Source organism: Ylistrum balloti, unplaced genomic scaffold, assembly GCF_031769215.1.
Source record: "Ylistrum balloti isolate Yb309-2 unplaced genomic scaffold, AGI_CSIRO_Ybal_v1 Utg370964, whole genome shotgun sequence".
Classification (NCBI taxonomy): Eukaryota; Metazoa; Mollusca; class Bivalvia; order Pectinida; family Pectinidae; genus Ylistrum; species Ylistrum balloti.
The window spans coordinates 241,577-262,858 of NW_026782542.1; the positions used below are offsets into that span (position 1 = coordinate 241,577).

Consider the following 21,282-nt stretch of genomic DNA (forward strand, 5'->3'; position numbering starts at 1 on the left):
AGAGTTGTACAAACAACTAGTAACCCCACTACTGCTAAATGACCTTACCAATTGAATCATCTCTTTGCACAGTTGATTATAAGGTGATTACTTCACAGTGTTTATATTAACTGAATATGTATATTTAAATTCACACATATGGAAGAATTGCTTGGCTGGCACTGAAAGAATCTGGAGCAACAAAGTCCACACTTAAAGAATATTTTGCACTGTTCAATAAGGCAACAGCAATTTTCCAGGTAATATTGTAAACATATGTGTAAATGTAGAACACAGCCCAACCACTGTTTGTGAGAAATGATTAAAAAAATGTGACTTTACAGACTTTTCACAATCTAACCCTGGTGTAAATCTACAAAACTTTGTATGATTATCAATTTCTGATGACGAAATCCTGTTACCTGCACCAGAGGGATAAAGAAATAAGAAATCATACAATGTTAACATATGTTATCACAGTATTGTTTTATTGACATTTAACAATAGCACTAACCTCTCCGTGGAAAATATATGTATGCATATAATATATATCATAAAAAGTTCCACTCTTCTCACTTTCTAATATAGACAGGATTTGAAGAACACAGGAGTTTGAAAGTTTTCATTCCACCTTTTTCATAGTTTATCAGATGAATTGCCTGGTCCATATTAATATAATAGAACACTGCAATATCCTGTGATGGAGAAATAAGAACGAGATTCAAGATTCTTTATACTTACAAGATATATGTCAGACCAACAGTCTTTGTTACAGATTTGCAGTACACCATCGTTTAATAGAACCAACAATCAGATTTATTATTAGTCAAATCTTTCAAGTAAAACTCATAAAGAGAATTAATAACAATCTGTTATGTCAATAGATTTAATCTCTGTAACATAATGTACACAAGCACTTCTCAATAGGTTTCAGCAATATTTTAAAAGAAAAAGATCAATTTCTACGTGACACTGGTCCCTGGTGTAACCTACCATCTGATGATGATGGGCTAAAACCTATCCATATATCATAACATCTCGCTGAAAATCTGTTTACCATAAAGAATAAAGTTAGCATAATAAATATTAAAGGGAAAGTAACTCTGCTGAAGCAGTGCAACAAAGCAGATTGGTCAATCAAAATAGCTTGCAATGACATGGAAAGGGCTTTCAAATTAAAACACACTAAGATGGGTAAGTGGGCATACTGTGAAGAAAGAGATTTTATTGGAACAGTTTGATCCAGAAGCTCAAGGATTGAAACATATCTTATGAAAAAATTGAAAATTCAACATATAACTGAGATTAACAATGATGATAAAAATGAATTTAGCACTAAATTGGTTATGTACTAAAATAAATTATAAGCAGCCTTGTCCTTCATAATATAAATTTCTCAAAACAAATATTGGGTAATACAGTGAGAAGTGTAAATTATACAAAGGTTAACACTTTACAAAGTAATGTACACAGACTGGATTTGATGTCAACGTTTCACTACAGACCTTCCCTTACAACGTGGCTTTTAATATGAATCAGCAAAAATGTAACACGGAATCAGACTTCTATGAAAATTTACATCAACCATGAGTTTAAGTCAATAGCTTAAGCTTATAACTTTTGTTCTTTTAATTTAGCATTGCTTTTCTTCAACTGCGACAGGTGATTTCACCATAACAGAACTGGCAGTCATAAGTTTGAATATTTGTCAAATATGTAACAAAAAAGTCTTATATAATATCATAGCTTCCGAAACCCCTTGGAAACTTCTTGCGGTAATAAGATTTAAAATATTCATGGATTTAAATTTTGATGTATGGAACAATGATATCAAACATAATCTACTAGTGATATCAGCAGACAAGGACTTCTACTAATGACACCTCCGACTGATGTAAGGTATTCTACAGTATTGCTGGATTTGAATTTAAATTCACAATTTTACCTGGTGAGCTATCTTACAGACGTTACAGGCAAGTGTTCACATATATAACATTCACAAGCTTTTACAAGTCTCAGTATAAAAATATAACTCACAAACACAGATCTTAATATCAGATCCTCAAATTCTTCTTCTTCAGAAATCTGAAGCCTTAAGAAGTGCTCTGCATGGAAAACACTCCATAGCTTCTAACAGTTAAAATAGGCAAGTCTGAGATACAGTAACAAGGAGAGATCTTGGTACAAGAATTTGATCTTCAGAATGGTACACAATCATTGGTTGCATCAATCATGTGATCATGGGTAAGCCTTTGTTAATTATGTTAATCCATTTGCTATAGGGACCGTGTAACTTCACCTCATCTGTGTATATGAGGAGATAATTGAAGAAATCATGTGACCGCCCTGGTCCCTCTGTACATTAAAGGACTCTGTAGTTGTGGTGCTCTCGTCTTGTAGTGTTCATTGAAGTCAAGTCTGAAGCTGAGAAAGCGAAGACTTACATCCTGATGGGTTGTCAGCATCACAAGGAACTGTTGTACCATATCCTACAAAAGAGGGGGTATTAATACTGTGAGGCGAAATAACCATACTAAGATTTGTGTTTCTTTGATAAATGTGGAAGGAGTGCAATTCTTTTTTTTTTTTTTTTTTGTGGAATTTGTGAAAGAAACATGTTTGTGAAAGTTAATCATCGCCAACAACAATCATAGCATAGTCAGCTTTTTCATAAAAATTAACTGCCGCAAACTTTAGATTTCTAAATCAAGAAAGTAAGTATTCATGAAAAAAAAAGTAGTTTTACAGTTTTGAGGTACAGAAAAATCTGAAATGAGGGAGGCATGTCTCTGGATTCTAGCAAGTTGCAAAATGAAAGACCATCAATAGGATTTTCCTGTCTTGGGTACGAAGGGTTACCTGGTAGCTCTGAGATAAAACTTTGAACTGAGCTCTTGTGTTGGGGATGATTTTCTTCAGGAATGCCATCCTGCGATGTTGCTCCTCTGTCTCCTCTTCTTCTGTCAGACCCCAGTCTCCCTGAAACAAATCAATTATGGAAATAAACAAAAGTAAATTCATATCGTTTATAAAGAACTCCTATAACCTAAAGACAAACACAAAACATGATAAGGCACACAATGTTTAATGCCAAGAATTAATTTACAATGACAGCAGTGGGGTTTTTTTTTTTGTATGGCATACTTGTAATTAATAACTCTATGGACAATAAATTCATTAAATTAAACACACAATGATAAGAAAATCACTATAACAGCATGATTAAATCCCCTGGCTCATATGAAGTCTCACTCTTTTTCACGGAAGGATAAATGTAGAGATAGCTATACTCTGGTAACCTTGAGTACGTCCACTGGCATGAATTAGTGCCAGTATAAGTTCTTTGTTTGTAATGGCTCTGTATTTCCTGTTACTCAGAGTACCACACCCTTCTCTAACACACGAAGAATCACCTTACTGAACAACTACCAGTCTTCTGGCAAATCTTACCAATCCTTTCTCATTAGTTTGGATGAGAATATAGGAGTATTTTTTTTTTTTTTTTTTTAGGTTGTTTTTTTTTGTTAAAAGAATGAAATAACCCTTTCAACACATTAGAATAGTTTACTTATATAGACTTTACATAGTATTTCTACTTGACATTTAACTGCTTAACAATCACATGACAAATGTAATATGCCACTGATAAATTAAGGAAAAACATTTAGGGGAACTATGTGTATTTTATAAAATAGCCATTCCAAGGAATCATGTCATTACAGTAATGGGATAACAGCCATTCCAAGGAATCATGTCATAACCGTAATGGGATAACAGCCATTCCAAGGAAACATGTCATTACAGTAATGGGATAACAGCCATTCCAAGGAATCATGTCATTACAGTAATGGGATAACAGAGAAGTTTCAATGTTACCTCTTTTGAGCGTTTCGCTTGCATTTTATCAAAATGTTGACGAGCCATTTGTTCCTCTGATGCCTCAGTGAAGAATCCTCCTAGAGCTGTCTGGAAGTCAATGATCAAATCGAAGATAGTCCTCAGCTGAGTCAGGATGTTCTGTTAAAAGCAGAAAGATCAGGTTAAACTAATGTACAAAGGCATAACTACATTTAATGATAAAGAAATCAAATTACAGGACAACATGAGTCACATCTGATTGAAATTCCACCCCATCACCAAAAACATGACAAGAATACCAACATGGTTTCCTAAAAAATATCACTAGGTAAACGCCAATAACAGCTCTCATGTACTCAATTGAGATTGCCATTATTGACAAGAAATAACTGAATGAATCTAGACCAAATTTTATTTTTCTATTTGAAAATGTTTTTAGCTGGTAACATATTTTTTTCACTTCCTCAATAACATCTATACATGCTAGATACTGGTTACTTGGAAAAGACATTCTGATCAAGAAGAGAAATTGTCTACATCAGCAAATTTGACTTCCCTGTAAACACCGTAATTAACTGAAAAACAAATATGAGATCCTGGATGAATACTGACATTCAGCATCATACAAGTTATCTTCTCCCTTCTTTTCAATTTTGTTTTACTTGCCAATCAAAATTTCATACATGCAAAATGAGAAAAAGTTCAGCTTTATTCTGATTACTGCCATCTCTGTTCTCCCTGTCCTTGTGCAAGAGTTTTGTTAATGGAACTTGTACTATGCTTTGTTCTCATTGTTTGGGTGACAAGAACATTGTCCCTGTGTTTGAGAACAGCTATAATGTTGTTCTCAGTGTTACCCATAGACACATCTAGTTTGCATTGGGGTTGGTGTCAATTTAGCTTTGACTGTTCATCAAGGAGACACCTGGATATGATGGTAAGACACACCTGGTGGGGGTCGTTACCTGTTGGTTATGTTTGTTCATCAAGGAGACACCTGGATATGATGGTAAGACACACCTGGTGGGGGTCGTTACCTGTTGGTTATGTTTGTTCATCAAGGAGACACCTGAAGATGATGGTAAGACACACCAGGTAGGTGGTGTTACCTGTTGCTTACCTTTGACTGTTCATCAAGGAGACACCTGAAGATGATGGTAAGACACACCTGGAAGGTGTTGTTACCTGTTGCTTACCTTTGACTGTTCATCAAGGAGACACCTGGATATGATGGTATCCAGAAAGACTTGGTGAGCAGCGATGATGTAGTCAAGGTCCTCTGCCTCGCTGACCTTGGTGAGCAATTCATCCCACGAGCACTCCAGCACCTCAAAGTTGATGTAATACTGGACTTGTTGTACGAAATGGACCATCTCACTGGTCAGCATATGGCACTGATGTAGGATACTGGACAACTCTGTAATAATATATAACAACCATCAGTGTGATGTCTCACTGGTCAACATATGGCACTGATGTAGGATACTGGACAACACTGTAATAATATATAACAACCATCAGTGTGATGTCTCACTGGTCAACATATGGCACTGATATAGGATACTGGACAACTCTGTAATAATATATAACAACCATCAGTGTGATGTCTCACTGGTCAACATATGGCACTGATATAGGATACTGGACAACTCTGTAACATTATTAACTCAAATCACTGTGTTGGTATAGACAGCCCATCAATATAAACAAGGGCTGGATTAAAATCTTTCATCCGGGCCAACAAGAGTGATTAGTGTTAATTGAAATATCCTTTCTTAATTGTGAAATAAATGAAGTATAGATATATATGTTAATCTTTACAGGATAAAATTTAGACAGATCATCAAAAAACATGCTAGGAATTCACTTGGATTGTATCCGTGGAAACCTGACAAGTTGGAATTAAAACAAGTTTATGAAATTTCAATTTTAAAATAAGGATGAACATGGTTTTCTAATGAATTTTTTATGAAGATTTAAGGCATGCATTAATAAATAAACACGTTACAAAATACCTCCTATCAAAAGTTTAAATAGATTTAGAAATGTTGATAACGCATCTGACAAAAACAATTTTTATGCACTGTTAAAAGAACGAGAAACTTCCATGTTGAAGTCAATTCATTTAGGGAAGCGGCTACATATATATTACATATTTGTAAATAATAAGTTTAAATGTACATTTCTGCAAATTATACCTTCCAACAGCTGAATGGAAAATTGTGAAAAGTTAGAAAAGCAGTGCTCTTTAAGGTTTGTACACACCTGGAATACATTGTAACATCTTTGCACTAGCCATCTGGTTTCTCCATATATTGGCCAGAATGTATTCCATCCTCTTGGACCTCCACAGGAAGTTGAATACCCGTAGGTACATTATCATACACTCTGGAGTGAACACCTGTCCAACATAAACCATATGTTATTTACTCAAACTTCCAGATCAACCACTGTTACATTCAGACAATACTGATAAGGACTTCCTGATGGTCAAACCCTGTAAGTAGTTATGAAACTACAATAAATACTAAATGTTACATGTACATTGTGAATCCTGTACTTCCCATGTAGACAATATAGAGTTGTGATTATTACTGCACTCTAGATCAACATCCATCATATAACACTAATGCAAATTCATATGACAAGAATATTGGTTTTTTCATCTAACATTTTCTTTCAACCATTTTTCATCTTTCATGGTAGGGTTAGAACTACACATTCAACTGGTTTATAAGCCTTATAACTAAAAACTTTTCACTAGAGAAGACAAGTTTAAAGTTATAGAAAAATATTAATTTTCAAATCAATGTTATAAGACATATCTTACTTTTATTCACATACAAAAAAACCTTTGTAATACTATCTATTTCAATGCATTTGTTAAGATTTGAACCTGGAACTTTTTTACTAAAAGATAATTTCTCTCTTGGTGAGCGGTACATTGTGGCTAGTATTTTACCGGGGATGCATACTCCCCGTCTCGGAAATAACTTGTCCTCATGTTTCAAAATATTTAGCTGCTGATAAAAGTAACCCTCAGTATCTTTGTAGGAGTCAGTTCAACAGAGGTCATTATCTATTTTAATGCCTCAACAAGGATTCCAAACAGAACCTCTGGTTTACTTGTCTTGACGCTCAACCTATCAAGTGATTTGTCTAATCTAACTTTACCAACACCTCATTCAGCAACTCAAATATTCCACCAGCGGAATTTTATGCATTTGTTTAAACAGTTCACAGAGTTTCCCTGTTGTTAAAAAAAATCTTCTTCTCTGTCAGTTTACAATAGTTTCATCAGAAATACAGTTAATTCATTTCAGTCACTTGATGTTAAAAGCTACTGTGATATACTCACCGTTCTGATTGGACCGTCTACATGGTAGTCAAGACTGAACACATCCCAGCCTGTATCACCTGTTGACACCTGTTAAACATATCAGACATAGCTGGAGTAGTCAAACATTACTCACACCAACCTTACACACTGCATACAAAAAATCATTCACAAGTTTAACTTTCGCCTGCATTATCTTTTTTTTTCATTAAAATGTTAATAAAACAGAGAAGAAAATTAAAGATTGATGTTAAATCTGAAGTACCTTTTTTTTTGCCTTCTATAAAGATTATAACACTGGGTAAAAAAACAGAAATAAAAAAAAATTCATATGAAGGCAAAAGAGAACCTTGGCGAACATTTCCATGCAAAATGTAACACACATTAGACATAATGCTAGGTGATGTTTGAGTAAAAATCTACAGAACTACAGCAAAATGATTTCCTACAATTCATATGACAAATTATGAGCAAATGACTTGTTTTGAAATATGTAAAAAATATTTTTATCACTCAGATATGGAAAAAAGAAATTTGTTTGAATTTTAACTGGAAAATTTGTTTCAAGCATCATAATTATGCTGACAATAATCCATTTTTATTTTACAGTGTAAATATGTGTTTAACTTTTCAATAACAATCACCATCTATACACACGTGGTACATGTATCATAGTTTGGGACAAAACTACCTTAGATGTAAAGAGTAAATATCATTTATGTGTAAAACTTTAGACAAACCTCAAGAAGTCTGACATCGAGCCTTTTAAGAATATCCGAGTCATCAAACTGTGCATTAGTTGCCCTAATGGCTGTCTCTAGAATACCAGTCAGATTATGAAGATACAAGTTCCCGGCTGGCTTGGCAAGATCTTCCCTACAAAAACAGAAATATTACTGTGATATTCCTATCATACAGTAGCTATACACAAAACTATATGTTTGGTATATTGTTGGTTTGTCTTATTAACAGCCAGGGTCATTTAAGGATGTGCCAGGTTTGATTGGTGGGGGAAAGTCGGAGATTCCTGAGAAGAACCACCAACCTCCAGCAAGTGCCAAGTGACTGCCCTACATAGGCTTTCAAAGGCCTTAACCACTTGGCAATCATAGATATCATTCATTTTAATACTCTACGTCCACTACAGAAACAGTTTCCTTTCTCCTTTTCAATACTATTGACACATTTCCTTCAAATGATAAAACTCTATTAGTAACAAACAGCATAAAAGTTTTTCATAGTTCTAATTCATAAAAATTCATAAAGTTTAAAATTACAGAACCATGAATATATGAAATATATTTGGAATTCTTACTCTAAGAGGTCCATCAGGTGTCGTATGAAATCCCCTTGTCCCAGCAGTAAGTATCGCCTCATAGCCTGAAAACATCGAGTAACACATACAGCATAATATATCACAGGAGGAGGAATTCATCCTACATAAGGTTATTGTCTATGGAGTGGATTCTTAGTTCCTTGGATCTTACTCTGGATATCCGAAGACTTGGAACAGTGATTGAAGGATAAGTAATGTAATTACGTAAGTAGTAGTCAAATCTAATAGGCGAAGGGGTCAGGTACATCTGAAGAAGCCCAAAGGAGGGCGATACCAGTCGACCAATAAATAAATTGATGAACCCCTCCATTGCCTATAGGGATTAACTTCTACTTACTTACACTTATTATATAAGGTACAATGTCTTCTATCTCGAGATATGAGAACCACATAGAGGGTTCCAAAATCCTTTTATATATGTAAAAAAATCTAACATCACCAAAAGATCCATCACGACCTTGTGCAAGTGAAAATAACCAACACTGACATGATTGTGAACTGGAGCTTTAAAACATGCGACCATATTATCCACGTCCAGATGGTCCTTGAATTTGTACCATATCACATGTGATCACACAACGCACCTTGAGATGGTCCATGAATTAGTACTGTAAGACATGTGATCACACAACCCACCTTGAGATGGTCTATAAATTTGTACTGTAAGACATATGATCACACAACGCACCTTGAGATGGTCCATAAATTTGTACTTGTTATGTAGGGTATCCAGAAGATGGCGACTTGTCTCCTTGTAAACGGAATCAATCATGTGCTGAAATTCACTCACTGTGTCCTGCATAAACATTTCACCCGCTGAAACCAGGAGGTATTTGACAATATTTTAGCTATTTTTCTTTTATTTGATATACAAATATAACAGAAATTAACAAAACAGGCAAAACAAAAATTCCAGTAATGGAATTCTCAATCTATCCACCATCCTGTCTCTACCTTCTTTGGTGTCCTTAAAACTGTTTATGTACAGTATAGTTGTTTTATTTCTCAGGGAAAATATTCTGTGGTTGACCTTGTTTTGATTAGAACACAAGGATTAAATTTCATGCTTATATTTACACTAGCATTCATTTATACAGGTAAATTATATATATTTTCTGCTATTTTCACTCGTAAAAAAAATGTTTGGAACTAATTTCAAGCTATCATTATTTCCTGCAAATAAGGTGAAATCAAATCCGTTATGAACATAATCATTTATAATGTATCAGAAATATGACTTTTAACACCTCAGAAGTGAATCTCTTTGAACAAGTAGAACTTTCCTTGTTTATAACTTGTGCAGTGGATAATTCAAAAAGAAATTTTGACACTATGGAGAGTGTTTGTGCCTAAAAAAAATCCTCCCAATCCTTGTACCTCCAGACCAGTCAAGTAACCAACATCAGAAGACCTTACTGATAGTATGTGATAAAGAGAGAATTTATTCCAGTAATTTCACCAATATTCCACTGACAAAGTAAAGCTGATTTTTCATACACATGTATGAATATTTACATCAAATCTACCATCCTAATGTTACTTCTTTTACTGAGAAAAAAATAGCCAACAATTAAAAGAATAACCTCAAAAACAAATTTTTTGCTTAGATCTTCATCAGCTTTATACATATCATATACAGCTTTCAAACATTAATTTGAGTTTCCTGCCTACAGCAAAACTGAAAAGTTACTGATACTTTAATAAGTCAAAGAGATTTCTTTCACTTAATCTGCCATACTTCATATGAGGAGTGAAATGTTCCTAGGATGTCGGCACAAAAGAGGTACTGAAAACCTCCCTGCTTCTATAGTCCCAGGATGTCAATCTGAACCTCCCATTGGGTACCAACTCACTAGAGAGTGAGACAGTGTGGCAGAATGGTGGTTGTGTTGCTTTGATTCCACATGGCCTACAAAATCTTTATATCCAGTAAGTATATTTTCCAAAGACCAAATAAGGAAATTTGAATATATTAACACTTTTACACAAAAAAAAACTTATAGTGAATTTATTCAGTTTTCTACATTTCTCCTTAACATATTAACTATAATAAAGTAAAAATTCTAAAATTAATTTCAGTTCAAAATATTCACACTTGCACGAAAATTATGCTATTTTATTAATAATCAAATAAAAAAACAGGGCCCATAACTCTTTCAACAAACTAAGGAAGGTAACTCCTCCACACAAAATTTTGGTCACTTATATGTCATTGTTGCTGAAAAAAGGACTTATGTGTTTGTCAATAACATAACAAAAATACATATTAAAAAAAAAACTAGTTGGTCAGTTTAATGAAAACCAAAAAAGCAATGGAACTTTTTTTAACTGGTATCCAACTGACTATTCACATACATTTTCTCTCTGTTGAAATGAGTTATTTATGCTATAAGGGAGGTAACTCCCCCAGCCTTTACTGAAGCTGAAAAATTATTCAATCCCTGCAGATATCGAAGAACAAGATTTAATTTCTGGTGATAAATCCAACATAAATATTGATCGTCCTAATTACTCAAAAAGAGATTCTGATTGTTCTCAATGCAGCTGCCTACTAAATCTTGACAGTACTGCTTTGCTATGCTAACATGATCATTTTTGAGGAAAATAAAAAAAAAACAAAACAAAAAACAAGTCAATCCCATGAGATGAGCAATATAGAACATAAAGGTTAAAAAGGAAAAAGCTTCCAATTGTCATGAAGAAGAAATTGTGACATTGATGATAGTAAGCCAGTGTCAACACATGCATACCATCAAAACTGTCATCCTATACTAATAATGCTTACAAAGTTTTTTTTTCAGTGGGAAATAAACAACATTATGCTAAAAAATACAATTTTCCCTAATCTTAAAATGCTTTCATCAATGAAGAGCATTTGATTCTTCCATACTTGTGTGCTGAGAAGATGATTTTTGAAATTCAAGTAAAATGATGACCCCAGCCATCAGCCTCTGTGGGTCAGTCAGAATCAATATGAGCATACCATTTAGCCATCATCCCTCACTCATAATTCTGCCCAAATTTTAAATATTTCCAATGAAATTGAACAAATTATTTCTAAAAAATCTCTATTTGTTATATAAGATATAGTAAACTTTACCCCCTCCCCACGGGGAAATGCAAGATCATGGGGAAATGCAATTCACAATTTTGGTGAAGCACTTTAGGATACATAAACAGCATTTGATTTTACTATATCTGGGTGCTGAGAAGAAGATTTTTTAAATTTGTCTCAATACGACACTTTTGGCACAACCTGTCAGGCTCCTTTGGGGTGGGGATCATATAATTCATCATTTTGGTTCATCGTAGGCCAGGGAAGGTTCTCCAAAATCTGCCAATTAAAATCTGTTCAGGGTTTTTTGAGAAAAAGTTGAAAATATTAAATTGTTTACCGACACTGGACAAAGGTGAGACCTTGTCTAAGGTGACCTAAATATACAATGAACTTAATAACCACCTTCCCCCTCCACCACCACCATCAAAAAGGAGACAAAATACAGATAAAGCAGGTAGGAGGATGTTATGCTTTTAGGATACTGTATGGGCACTACACATCCTAACAACAGATATAATGTAAGCAGTGAACGTAGTATTATATCATATTCTAGATATTTTACCTTTAGTGTTGTCCATGATCATGGCGACCTCACGACCTTTAGTGGGGGTTCGGTCCTGACACACCTGTCTCAGGTAGTTAATTGATTTACCAGTATTCAGTATCTGTCAGAAGCAAAATTCACACATTCATGTATATTTTAAGAATTTAATGTTTAATACACGATCTGTGGACAATTTCTAGTTACAACCAACAGAGGGTCTTAACTCTGTAGTAGTTATAGCTTATCCTTTATACATACAGTAGAAAGTGTTGTATGTCTTCTTCTTTTCAATTTGTGATAATTTTTTTGTCAGTTTTTATTCAGTTTATGAATCAAATGATTCAATCCTCTTTTTACTTAAAATGGCTTTAAAGATCAAAATAAGACTGTTTAAAAACAGATTTGTACTCTTTATCCTCCTATTTTTCACATTGCTTGTTTATTCAGCTAAAATACTCCGTACTTTGATTATAAATTCTGAAAATGTTTTTATATCACTTCATGATTTATTTCTTGAAATTTTCTCTCTTGCAGTTCTTGAGATCTTTCAATTCTTTTTGAGATTTAATTATCAATAAAATAGCTCTGTATACAAATGACAAGTTTCATTGTTCGATTGCATACCCGTCTGGCTTGGTCCATTGTAATGAAATATGGGATCATAGACTTCCTCAGTGTGTACTTGTCATGCCATAATCGGTCATTCTTTACAGTTGGATCTGATGCCACAAAGAACTGAAAATACCAATTTTGATGTTACAAGAATAAATAGGTTAGTTCCTTTGTATCTACATTACTGAAATGTATATAAGAAATTGCTCGATACTCAAAAGCTTTCTCTATATTACCCTGTAAAAATATCAACAGACAGCTATCATTTGCCTTCTTACAAAACCATATTTAATTAAAAGAGATCCTGGAAACAATTTGAATTTTATATTTATCTTTACAGCCAACGCAAATATTACTATCAACAAAACATACAAAGTCCTACACAAAAGACCTCAACAACAGAGCAGTGCTTTCAAGTTTATCTCTATAATATCTCTAGTTAGGTTTCGTTAAATTCCAATAACATAACTAATAAACCGGTTAAAGTTATATCTGTTCTCATTCAATGACAATGCCTTACCTCGTCATGAGTGTCCTCCAATTCTCCATCATATATCCACCGTATCAAGGTGGAGTAAATAGGCTGGGACACCTGTCAAAACAAACTCTTTCATTAAGAAAGCATTGTTGAACTAATTAATCTTATCACTAATCATTGCCCAACTTGTAATGAATCAGAAAATCTAATGAAGATGAAGAACCTGGGAGTTAAGACAGACAGGTTTAAACCAAATTAAAGTTACCTATTACCTTAATAATAAATGAGTAATAGAATATAAACAAGCCACTAATTCAACACGAAAGGTGTAATGGTTCTGTGGAAATTAAACCAGACTGCTTACCATGGTCAAGGTATGCATTATCAGGGCCTTGATGTTTGGGTCTCCATGCTGCATGTAGGAGTACAAAGATGAGGCTAGAGCTCCACCCTTCTTACCTATAATTTGATCATTCTTATTTATTAATTCACAGTCCTGTAAATACAAAATTCTAAATAAATGTACAGATAAAGCACATTCCATCACCCACATTCTAAAATAGAAATAATTGTTAATGCACAATAAAGAGGATTGTGACATAGAGAGGAAGATGATATCACTGACTACAATTTTCTCTAACTTTCATTTTCATCACATGACAATTTTTGTAATATTTTACTGAAATTCATTTGAAATTGTTTTGAAGACCATAGACCTATTTCTAGCTAAAAAATTACCATTAAAAATATTGGTATTAATACTCTAATAATTAATACCTCCAGTATTTATTAACGAATTATAATTTCAAAAAAGAAACAAAAATACAGTGATTAACATTTAGAGAGAATGTCTATCATCCATGAATATCTTTATTTACATGGATGTGAAAAGACATGATGAAAACTTGGAAGTTTCAATATTTCAGCAGTAAAGTAATGGAATGAGACATTACTCAAAAGGTTTACAACTCGTGATTCTTCTTAACATCTTAAATGGCAAGTAGTTCAGACTTCCAAAAATTAGCTTTATAGATACCTCTGTTAAAAGTTACTGTAACAATTACCTCGACACACATCCACCACTGTGGCTAGAGTCTTAAGGCGTAACAACGGATCAAATGTCCATACCACCAACTGTCTCAGCGAGATGGAGCTCTCCTCTGGTGACGTCAGTCCTGTATCTCCCTGGTTCAACTGTATCACAATAATCAATTTTATACAGTGTACTTTAGAACTTGACAGAGACTTTGAAAGCTTTACCAGCTATATCTGCAATAAAATTAAGGCTGACTTTTACCTAGTCAGACTATGAAACCTGTATCAGCAAACTCCATATCAAGTAATCCATACAGATTTTCTATAAAATTCACTACTCAGTCTAGGCCAGCCACACAATATGATCTTTTCTAAATTCTTCACTCTATTTACAATAAATATATCAACATGATTTACCTGACCCTCTAGGACAGCGATTAGACGGTAATATTCAGTCAGTTCCTGGTGTAATGCTGCACAAAAACTCTGAAACAGAACCCAAATATACATTAAAAACCTGAATAAGGAAGTCAGCGCCATTTCATAATTGGTGGTATTTTTTCATGCCTTTTAAATACTCTGCAAATTTGCTACATTATGAGATTTTTCTGTACAATACCAACTCAACCAAGCTCACCTGACCAACTAAGCCAAAAGTCTTGTCTGCACTTCTAGTTTGGATGTAATCCTTGGTTTTGGAATAAAGCCATCCACATTCGGCAAGCTTGCTGACTAGTTGTCTTATTGCTTTAGGTATCCCAGCCTCCAAATAAACAACATAATTCACGATTAATCTACTGTTAAACTATGGTTACGCAAAACAAATAACCTATGTCAGTCTGATAGTACTAAAATTCACAAAAGCTCTGAATAAAAAATATATTAGTTTATCAAAACCTACAAGTGTTCTCTCACATTTTCTAAAATGTGACCAAAAGTCAAACGCAACTGAAATAACTAACAGTAGATGCCATCCTTAGTTGTCTGTTACCAGTCATGTTTGTTACCTCATTGCACCAATGCCAGTACCTTTACAAAACCATCAAATGCATGACAAAAATAGATATTGGTCCTCAATTAGAGCTGTTTCTAATCAAGACTTCGATAATTCATTAGGTGCAATTTGTTTTTCCAGCAAAGTTTTTGAAACACGCCATTCCAGATTTTTTTTTGTAAGAAGCAAAAAAACAATTTTTTTACTTTAAATCATGAATTGAATGCCAAACAATCCCTCACACATTCTTATCATTCATGAGAAATGGTCCCACATTATGCAGATAATCGACTGGCATGTCCTAGCACATTTCCCAAATCATGCGTAACTATTTAGAGACAATCTATGATTAAAGCTAATTGTGTTTAAGTTTCAGTATTGTTGGTAACTTGTGAGTACCTGGGAGTCTATTCTGTAGCCTTCTTTAGAAGGATCAAATCTAATCCATTTTCCTTCAATCCCTTGAAAAGCATACACAAGATCTTTGATCAATTCTGCTTCAGGCAACTCAAAGGAGGCTGGAAATAACAAAAAACAGAATCAGTTTGGACTACCAGTTACGGCTATCAAGTCAATCCACAAAATCATCATCACTTTTATCCGATTTGAAATATAGAAAATTCAAAATACTATAAATCTTCAAATACAATTTTTTCGGTCTAATACTGTACAAAATAATCCCTTTTATGTCTTATATGTCAGATTTCTTCCATCAAATCTGGTCAATTGAAATAGCCATTTTTCAAGAAAACTTACTTTTATCCCCTCGCAGAACCAATATGTTGGATTCAGGTTTATTGCGGCGACTGTCCCTACTTGGTACTAATGCTGTATTTGATTTTTCTATAATTTAGAAGAAAATAATTAATTTCAAACAATTCTATCTGAATTACAACATCGGTGATGAAATGTTGAAAATACACATCAATGATTGAAAAATCCTTGAAGATCACAATTTTTTGACCCATATAATTTTCTGATGGTTGAAAATTCTTTTTTTCTCAGACAAATTTATCAATATCCATTAAATTCAACTGTATCAAAAAATACAATCTTTTACAAATTAGTGAGTTTAGGAAGGTATTTTTTTACTTGAAGTCTGTCAAAAACCTCCATTCATGTCATTATGTAATCATAGTGATTTAATGAAATATCAATTTCCAGGAATCACAGAGTACAAATAACATCAAACAATATATCAATTTTTTTCTGTTGCCCAAAACTTTCAAATTATAAATTCTTTAAAAATGGTTTTGAGAAAAGTATTTTTAAAAATTAGAACTCAATATAAACTAATTAAACAAAAATTAAGAAGAAAAGACCTTGTCTTGAAAGAGTAGAAGCCAGACGAGAGCCAAGCGTTCGGCTGTTACCACTTCGGTCCAATTCGACAGAGTTGAATGTTGTACTGCAAAAAATCAAATCCAACAGATGATTAATGGTGTGAAACAAACATATTTTAACTATTTTATTTGTAAAACATCCTACAGTATCCTTCATGGCAAGAAGCAGGCATTGTTTCTAGAATCATCGGATAAGAGAACTTAATATAAATTAAATGACTTGTGATATACCAAAAACACAGGAAAAATGATGACAGACTTTTTAGAATTAATGTGATTTACTTACACTGGCATGTATGACTGGGGTACTGATGGGTTACTATTGTTGAGGTCACTGCGAATACTACTGATGCCACTACTGCCTGTGCAGTGAGAGACGGAGTGTAATGCTGTCACCTCCCCGACACTTCCAGGTGGGGGTGGATACCTATGAAGGGCAGGATTGAACGGCGTGGAGGTGGCATGGGAGGGCAAGCCTGATCCAAACAAGGCAGAGCCATTCACAGTGGGCTGAAATTGAGGCATACAAAAATGGCTCAAATTTTTCAAGGATTTTCATGGTCAAGTAACATTAATATTCACAACTCTACCTCTTATTGAAATTCATTTTTAGAAAGAGGGGAAGCAAAATTCATTCTAAAATGTATATAAAGTTACTTCTCTAATGAAGATGGTAATATGCACTATCAAGCCACTTTTTGACATGCCATTGGACTTTAAAAAAAGAAAATCATTGAAGAATAATACAGTTACCTACCTTTGCAGCTGGTCCATTGGCAGAATCATTAAGTGACATCAGAAGGTACAAGACAGCCCATCTTTGTTTCAGTATACCCTACAAATATACTGTGTAAGTTATAGGTACAGTGAAACATACCTAATATCATCTTACATTTGTCAAGGGAAAATGTGATAATAGCAGACCTTGATATTAACATTTGACAAGTTTTTTTTCCAGATGTCTTATCATCTAAGTTAATTTTTTGATGTACCAAACTAACCGAAAATATTTGTTGACAAGAAATTTGTAATTTGATTTGTTTTTTCCCATAAGAACAGTGATTTTTCTTCACATTTGTTTGTTTATTCCTTGAAATATCTAATCTGCAATCATAAATTATCATGAAATATCATATATCATATTTACGGTTTGCATGTGGTAAAATTCATACATCATACATCATACTATAGTGTCGTCAGTTGATGTTTTGCCATGTGATTTAATAAATCATCTGTTATTGTATAGGCTTCATAATAGGACATCATTACAAAGTTGATATATATGCAGTGTGTATCTTTGTAACTTCAATAAAATACATTCTGAAGACTGTCACTCGGACATTGCCAAAAAAATATTGTATAGAGTGTGTCAGCTTTGAAACACCACGTTTCATTGGCTGTTATATTAGTGGTTATTTTTAATTGCCATTCAGATTTTGTGAAATGCAGCTTCGCAAAAATCTGGTTTCAGAATAATTTTACTGTCACCTAACCAGTGCTGTCTAAAATTTAAGCAATAAATGATTTGAAGAAAGATAAACACCAACATTCTGATATTATCACCAAAGGGATTTTCAATCTTCATTTCATGTGATACGTTATTTATCCTGAACAAATTGTTTCAGAAAAATGATTATGATACCAGCAAATATGTAAGTGGCCCGATGAAGCTTTTGAAAATTCATTGGATAATAGATTTCATGCAGAGTGTTGAGTTAAATACACAAGTGTATATTTGTTTTCTAGGATTTCAGCTGAGGTTATAGTTTTATTACCTTATTTTGATTTCTGTTACTTTATACCTATATTACATTCAGCTTACAACAAAAAACACAATCAGGGCTGGGTGAAAGTTTGAAAATAAATCTAGCTTGTAGCTTGATCTATGAACAATTTCTGCGAATTAAATATCGTATGTTTGTTTAAATGATAAATTATGGCGTACAATTTCCATACAAACATAAGTAGAATATTTTGTACAGGTTTTTTTTGAAAGCATCCTATAAAATCCTAACTTAGGCTGAATATCCCTTTAACAGTGACTGTGTTTTCCAGACATTATCACAATTTGTTTCAGTTTCATGACTTTTCATAGGTTTTATCATTTGACCTAGTTATACAACTAACCTGTGCCTGAAGTTTTCTGTGAAGATCGGAAAAGATAGCAGCATCTTTCTCCCTTCCTTTACGAACCACTGAAATAAGAAATAGCTCTACTTTATCCAAAAATGACTTCAAAAGCAAATTTTTAAACAAATTTTTCAGAACAAGTGAAGACATGCTATTCAAATCAAGATAAGCAGCTTCACATGAACTTTTCCCTTCTTTCCTCTTGAAAAGAATGAAATGAAATCAAGAAACACAAAATTTGAGAACTCCTCCAAAGAAATAGGTATAATAATCTTTAACTCTCAAATTCAAAATGGGGCCCTCCCTGCCATTTTGTTTATTCTGATCAGTTTCAAAATCAAAAGGGCACAACTAAGGACCAAGGGGAATCTACAAATGAAATTAAAGAAAGATCAATCTTTTATTTTTCATGATAAACTTATAAACTTTCATAGTTAAAATCCAAAATAACTGCCTGTCAACCTATTTTTTTTTTAGATTAGTCCCAAAATTAGGATGGCCAATCTAGGGACCAAAGATATGAAATTTGAGCATGATCCATGATATTTTTCAAGGTATAGAAATTGCAATAACTGTTTACTGACAAACCTCAGATGTAATGTGATTTGAAAGCCTATCACTTGATGTTGGTGGGCTTGTAAACAAAAGGCTGGAGGTAAAACAATGTAGGAAACAGTGATGAACATCTCAAAAAAAAAAGTAATTATTTGTAATTAAATCTATGGCAATAATGAAAATAAAAATTTGTATCGTCTTACGCTTTCTTTTGATTTTTTCTGCGACTTGAAATTCATTTGTCTCTACTGGTGAACCAAAATTACTGAAAATAAAGGAAAACATTGTAAGTTATTTGAGAACGGCATAGCTTTGAATATGAAAAAGAAAGCTGTGTCATACTTACAAACTAAGATATCTTTAATTTTTACTGAAAATTCCACTAATTAATTATTTCTCTCAGTCTTTGATAAACATTCAAGGATTATATTATGGATAATGCACAAATAGTTTTTGAATTTCAATAAAATTCAACTTAAATGTATGTAATTTAACCACAGTATCGTAATGCAAAAAAGATATGTCATATTACCTTCCAATAATCTTAAGTGAATGTTGTAACACAGGCAAGACGGAATCTGAAAGAAAAAGAAAATGGGATGAAAAAAAATCTAGTTGATCAATCCCTCATGTAGAGTATGAAAATAAAATTCATGTTTAATTTTTGTTAGAAACACATGTTTTAAACTTGAGAAATGATGTAGTAAGAAAAAATTTCAATTACTATGAAATAGACAGAATTACATCAAGTACATCTCCATCTACCTGGTCAATTGACCTCATTCAACATACTTTGGATATTGTTGATGTAAGGAGGAAGCATGTTATTATAGCAGGATGACAGAAAACATGTTGGTCTACTGTTGCATACTTGAAAAAATCTGATGTAAGTGAAAAATTTCTTTTAATGTTTCTGTTAAGGTAACATTGTAATCAGGACTATAGCAGTACAGTGCCTCCTTGAAAACTGCAAAAGTTTGGGGTAGACACAAAAATAACCATTGTGTTGAAGTAGGGATACAGGAAATGAACAATATGTTTAGTTTTGTCTCAGGTGGCTTAATTATCAGTAAATATTTCAAATTTGTCACAATATCAGACATGAAATGTTTTCTGTTCAAATCCTGATAAGTGTTTTCCTTCTCTCGAGTCTTTGCTATTTATGTATACACACGGATATACACTGTATATTAATAAGATGAAAATACCCGATTGACATGTAACCCATGAATTTTAGCTGCTCTCTTCTGCAAAAAAATCATTATCATTGGGGGATGGTCAGCATTTTCCATATAGATTTGTAACTTTCCAAGTCAATTCGTCCCCACCCCCTTTTTCCACCAGCACATCACTCAACCCCTAGGCATGTGTTAATATTCAGTCATTTTCCGAAGTACAAGGGGTCACTTGGAATAAATTTCAGACCTTTCAATATAATACTTCAAAATAACAACACTGAACGAAGAACAATGGTCTCAAATTGCACAGATTGGTCAAGTTCAGACCAACATCATTTTGAATGTATGACAACATACCATCTGACAATCCTGTCAATTTCATGCACAGTTTCTTCAGTAATAACGCAGAGGTCTCTGGCCCTCTCTCTGTCCTGCCGCTCATATTTGAAAGGAAGGTAACATTCGTTGTACAATAACTTGTGTTTCTAACAGAATGTCAACCGGTCGGAGCCATATTTGTTTTGCCGCGCTATGGCATTTGCGCATTAGGTAAAGCTAGCTTTATTTTCGTATTTACACTGAAAATAATCAAAGTACTTGAGGTCCTGAACGGTTCCTCCAATGACAGACAGCGGTAGGGTATCGAATAATTCCCTTATAATGTCTTAATTAGGTACTACACTAAACAAAAGCTTTACGACAACATGGATTATATCAAGGAATATACTTCTACTTAGAAATATATTCCATATTCGTATTCATTTCGGCTAAATGACATACAATTAACCAGGGACGTGAATTAACTGACTGGGAAAGAGTTTCTGTCTATGAAAGCACTTCTCACT

The 21,282-nt window shown here is 33.5% G+C and overlaps 1 protein-coding gene across 1 annotated transcript; it reads right to left on the reverse strand.

Moving 5' to 3' along the window:
• Window positions 1–448: 448 nt before the first annotated feature.
• Window positions 449–20,926, reverse strand: LOC132559758 (gamma-tubulin complex component 3 homolog). Its single transcript, XM_060224383.1, has 25 exons — window positions 20,795–20,926; window positions 19,792–19,837; window positions 19,463–19,524; window positions 18,702–18,769; window positions 17,332–17,409; window positions 16,861–17,084; window positions 16,554–16,639; window positions 15,988–16,074; window positions 15,631–15,749; window positions 14,875–15,000; window positions 14,655–14,723; window positions 14,267–14,396; window positions 13,567–13,661; window positions 13,245–13,316; window positions 12,737–12,847; window positions 12,131–12,233; window positions 9,199–9,326; window positions 8,490–8,554; window positions 7,915–8,050; window positions 7,196–7,264; window positions 6,103–6,238; window positions 5,034–5,254; window positions 3,856–3,996; window positions 2,839–2,958; window positions 449–2,468 (listed from the first exon to the last, which is right to left on the reverse strand). The coding sequence occupies exons 1-25, from the start codon at window positions 20,877–20,879 to the stop codon at window positions 2,313–2,315; spliced, it is 2,733 nt and encodes a 910-aa protein (XP_060080366.1). The 5' UTR covers window positions 20,880–20,926; the 3' UTR covers window positions 449–2,312.
• Window positions 20,927–21,282: the final 356 nt, after the last annotated feature.